Genomic DNA, 4,912 nt, shown 5'->3' on the forward strand with positions numbered 1-4,912 from the left:
ATACAGCCTGCTAAAGGGAAATTTTACTCCTTATTTGTTTTTTTGAAAGCCATTTCTTTCTTGAGTGTTATGATAAGTGCAGAGGATAAAGTAGTGAACATGGATAGGACTGTCCTTCACCTCAGATAGCTCCTTGATGGTCGTGGCTCATTTGCTTTGAAGATGCAGTTTCAGATGACTACGTTCTTGGGACCTAATGTACTGCCTGGTGACTATATTTTAGACTTGAAATTTGCCAAGGGAGTAGGTCTTAAGTGTTCTCACCACCAAAAAAAAAGAGGGAGGGGGTAAGTATGTGAAGTGATGGACATGAAGGTTAACTTGATTGTGGTAATCATTTCACAATGTATGTGTATGTCAAACCAATGCATCATACTCCTTAAATGTATACAATCTTTATTTGTCAGTTATTCCCCAATAAAGCTGGAGGGAAATGCCCAAAAAGTCCAGGCCAATAGGAGCTCCCCAGTTCTGATGTCCTATGGCACTAAAATTCCAGGGCACTTAGATTCTATGACCACTAGATTAAATAATAGGGGTGAGGTTCCCAGGTAGCCGGCCATGTTCAGAGCTGCTGAGATCTCTCTGCATCTGGGTGGGAGCCACGCAGAAATTTGAGGTCCCTTCCTGGCCTCCCAAATCCTGAAGACAACCATGTGAACACAGGGGCCAGGGAAGGTTCTCAGACCGCCTCATCTCTCCATGCCTTTGGTTCCCTTACTCCTTTCCCCACTACAGATGTTCCATCTCAGGAAAAGCAGAGCTCCTAAGAATGACCTTCTCGGGTTACAGCCCTTGCTCAGTCATTTCATAAGCTCCCTTCCTCCCCCATGCTGAGCCCCAAGATAGATAAAAATGTGCCAAATTTCTTTCCGCTACTTTGCCCATTGTTCGTCCTTTCCAGGAAGTAGAATTTGGTAATCAATGTAGGACCTCCCTTGATGACTTGGCCATGATTTTGCAAAGAGGAAGGATTCCCTAGAAGCTCCCACTCTTCTCTATCGTCTTTAAAAGGCAGGCGGAATAGCCAGAGGAACAGAGAGCCTGAGACAAGCACACACACAGACAACTCCCACAAGGGGCTGAGACAAGCACAAACATCGACAACTCCCACACTGAGGCTGCGTCTGCACCCTCCAGCATGAAGGTCTCCGCAGCGCTCCTGTGCCTGTTGCTCACCATGGCCACCCTCACCACCCAGGTGCTCGCTCAGCCAGGTAAGCCCCCTCCCTCCCTGTGGGACAGCTGACCACCTCCTGACCTAGCACAACAGGACCCATGAGTAGTGTTAGAAACCTGACCCTAGCCCTAACCCTAACTCTAACCCTGACCCTGACCCTAACCCTAACCTAACCCAAGTCGTGCCCAACCTCACAATCAGTGGAAGAGAGACCCAAGCCAGTCCCACGTTCCTTTCTGACATGGCTGTTGAGAGAGACAGAGTATATCCATGATCTGGCTGCCTTTGCAGAGTTCAGGGATGGGGCACACACACAAAAGAAGACCTTCTCTTCCTGTGGGCCCCTTGGGCAGTTGGGGCAGGGCTAGAAGGAAAACAATTGCTTGATGAGAGGCCCAGAGTTTTCACTGGACTCCAAGAAGCTTTCAGAAATGGTGGATAGAGGAAGGAAATGAGGTTCCAGGGAATCTCTTGAGGTGACATGTTTTGAGTCGGGGGGGTGGGGGGGGGAATTAGCATTTTTCATGCTCTGATGACTTAGAAGCACTGCATGTTATTCGTACAAATAAGGTACGAATGACTTGAAACTAGAAAGGTTAATTTCTTACTCCTACTGAAAGTCTATCGTGTATTGGCTAGACCTTCTGCTTCATACGCTCAGGGTCCTAGGCTGATGAGCAGCCACCTTCGAAAGTCTTGCTGCTACCGTGACAAAGGGAAAGCTAGCCCTTGGGGTTCTTGCACTGGAAATCACTAACTCCAGCTCAGAAATGGCACTTGTCCACTTTGGTTTCTCACTTATGGGTCCAAACTAGTGAATGGCTCCAGCCAACCAAAAGTGGCCACGAAATGCAAGTCTACCATGCATCCAGAAAGTAGAGAATGGGGGTATCTGGTGAACAGTGCTATGGTTGGCACGTAGCTCCATAGCCCTGTAACAACAGAGCTAGAACTTACTGCACTGACCAAGCTTCTTCTACACTTTGCCAGTGGGGACAGGTCCTCACTTTTCAGCCGGCAACCACAAGTCAAGGCAGAAGTATAGGACCTCAGAGCAGATGAATTCTACCTCCTTCTCTTGCATTTTCTTGCTTTCTCCTAAATTTCCTTCCTTCCTCCCAAAGGCATACCTTAACATAGCTACAGCCCTAACCAGTTTGACTCAGCAGATAGAGCATGGGCCTGCGGACTGAAGGGTCCCGGGTTCAATTCCAGTCAAGGGTACATGCCTGGGTTCTGGCTCGATCCCCAGCAGGGGGGCCATGCAGGAGGCAGCCGATCCATGATTCTCTCTCATCATTGATGTTTCTATCTCCCTCTCCCTTCCTCTCTGAAATCAATAAAAATATAAAATAGCTACATATTATTAGTGTTTCATCCTTTCTTTCATTTCTCCCACAAATTCAGGTAAGGTCCCAACCCTCTGCTGCTTCAGCGTGGCCAGCAAGAAGATCCCAAATCAGAAACTGCAAAGTTACACAAGACTCACCGACAGCAGATGTCCCCAGAAAGCTGTGATGTAAGTAGCAGAGCTCACCCTCTCCCCGCCCAAACATTCATTTCTAGAGGGCAGAGGGCAGGAATTGTTCCTGAGTTACTTGGAATCATAAACTCAGGGTTGGACTCTCTCATCCGATTCATGGATTTTTCACTTCAGGGCATTTTCACACTTAGCTCTGTCTGCAAGCTTGTCCAGGTCATACCAGTTCCTTCCAGTCAGGAGCAAGGGTGGCTTGACTGGGCCATCAGAAGCAGCAGGAAACCCCAGAGTCCCATCCTTCCTCTGTCCCCTTCCCGCTCTCCCACGGCAGCCCCTCCACCCCATGGCAGATGGTCCTGGAAATTTGGGGTTAAATGGACACAATTTTCAAAGTGAATCCTTCTAATCGCTTCCCCTCTCTCCCACAGTTTCAAGACCAAACTGAACAAGGAGGTCTGTGCTGACCCCAAGAATAAGTGGGTCCAGGATGCCATGAAGTACCTGGACAAAAAATCCCAAACTCCAAAGCCATAAAGATTGACTGTTTTGAGACCAAACCCGAGCCTGAGAAATGCTTGATTCATTCCCCCCACCCCTCCGCCGTCTTCCTAAGAAGCAGCCTGAAATCATCGCATCATCCTCCCCAAACGAATGACTTTTATTTAATAATTAACAAATTATTGTATTTAAGTTATTGATGTTTTTAATATACGTTTAATTGATTTCAGAGAGGAAGAGAGAGATAGAAACATCAATGATGAGAGAGAGCCCTCTGCATGCCCCACACTGGGGATCAAGCCCAAAACCTGGGCACGTGCCTTGACCAGGAATCGAACTGTGACCTCCTGGTTCATAGGTCAGTGCTCAACCACTGAGCCACGCTGCCAGGCTACTGGTGTTTTTAAACTTCTCTGCTGTGAATACTGCTTGTTTTTACCATGTCAGGTCCTTTCTCCTCTGTGATCCCCAATTCAATCCCTTGCAAAGTGCTAGGTTCTTATTCTCCTCCCTCCCTCTCTGGAAACGTGTAAGGGTCCTGGCAAAGATATGAACATGTTTTGTATTTTTAAGAAGAGGTGTGACTCATATTGTTCACTGGAAATAAATACTATTTTAGGAATACAGAAACCTGTATTTTGTGTTTCAGTCAGCAGTTGTATTATTGTGGGGAATCCACATTAAGCTGGCAGGTAGAAAGGTAGGGGTGACAGGTATAATTATGGGGGTGGGAACTGTGTTTCTGAGAAATGACCTTTTGGCTTGGCTGGCTTTCAACGGGATTCAGGAGAAAACTGACAGGACCAGACAAACCTTCTGTACGCCTCTGATTCCGGTCCCCAAGAGTGGCTTCCTAGACCTCTCCTACTTCAGACAAATATTCAGCAGGACCCTCCCCACCACTTTTTTCCTGGCCAACCTCACGCTTGCCCAAAGTCTCTACCGTGACCCACTGCAGCAGCCTGTGATATTCTCCCCGTGCCTGACATGCTCCTCTGAGTGTCCTCCAGCCCAGAATACACAGACTATACAGACAAGTCACAGGAAGGCGAGGTGACCCTTGACAAGAGGGTCGGCCAGACTGAGGCTTTACAGGCACTGAAAGAAGCCCAAGCCTGGAACTTAACTAGGTCTTGATGGGTGGACAAGGGCAGGGGCTCAGTGAGCGGTATCTCAGGCTAGGTCGGAAGGAGAGAGGGAGAGCTTGAGAAATGCTTAGAAGTAAAGATGATCACAGTGTTTCATTTCATTTTATTTATTTTTTATTGTTAATCCTCACCCAAACCCAAAGATATTTTTCCATTGCTTTTTTTTTTTTTAGAGAGAGAGAGTGGAAGGGAGGGAAAGAGAGAAACATCAATGTGAGAAAGTCATATCAATTGATTGCTCCTCTAGGTGCCCCAACCAGGGCTGGGGATGGAACCTGCAACCCAGGTACGTGCCCTTGACCGGGAATCGAACCTTCAGCACCTTGGTGGGTAGTTGGATACTCTAACCATTGAGCACACCAGCCAGGGCTATCACTGTGTGTTTTTCAAGCTGGGTGGAAGCCCATTGGAAAGGTGGCAGGGCTAGGGGCTGAGTGAAATGGCGGGGAAATTTGGGAAGAAAAGGTGAGGCCAGTCTGTGAAGGTGGGGAGTTTGGGCTCCATTCAGAGAGTAATGAGTAAGAGGAACGCATCATTTTTATCACCCAAATTAGGACTTTTGAGAATAAAAGGAGGCACCATTAATAATTATGCTGGGACAGCAGA

At 47.6% G+C, this 4,912-nt stretch overlaps 1 protein-coding gene across 1 annotated transcript; it reads left to right on the forward strand.

The window, feature by feature from the left end:
* Positions 1-1,013: 1,013 nt before the first annotated feature.
* LOC118672051 (eotaxin-like) lies at positions 1,014-3,750 on the forward strand. Its single transcript, XM_036341382.1, has 3 exons — positions 1,014-1,217; positions 2,588-2,699; positions 3,089-3,750. Exons 1-3 carry the CDS (start codon positions 1,142-1,144, stop codon positions 3,192-3,194), a joined length of 294 nt encoding a protein of 97 aa, XP_036197275.1. The 5' UTR covers positions 1,014-1,141; the 3' UTR covers positions 3,195-3,750.
* Positions 3,751-4,912: the final 1,162 nt, after the last annotated feature.

The sequence above is a fragment of the Myotis myotis genome, unplaced genomic scaffold (genome assembly GCF_014108235.1).
Source record: "Myotis myotis isolate mMyoMyo1 unplaced genomic scaffold, mMyoMyo1.p scaffold_m19_p_17, whole genome shotgun sequence".
In the NCBI taxonomy this organism is placed as follows: domain Eukaryota; kingdom Metazoa; phylum Chordata; class Mammalia; order Chiroptera; family Vespertilionidae; genus Myotis; species Myotis myotis.

Excerpts from the sequence above, each read along its gene's own strand:
- LOC118672051 (XM_036341382.1), top strand. The coding sequence starts at position 1,142 with ATGAAGGTCTCCGCAGCGCTCCTGTGCCTGTTGCTCACCATGGCCACC. Across the intron at positions 1,218-2,587 it reads CCAGGTGCTCGCTCAGCCAG|GTAAGGTCCCAACCCTCTGC; the intron begins GTAAGCCCCCTC and ends CCACAAATTCAG. Across the intron at positions 2,700-3,088 it reads TGTCCCCAGAAAGCTGTGAT|TTTCAAGACCAAACTGAACA; the intron begins GTAAGTAGCAGA and ends TCTCTCCCACAG.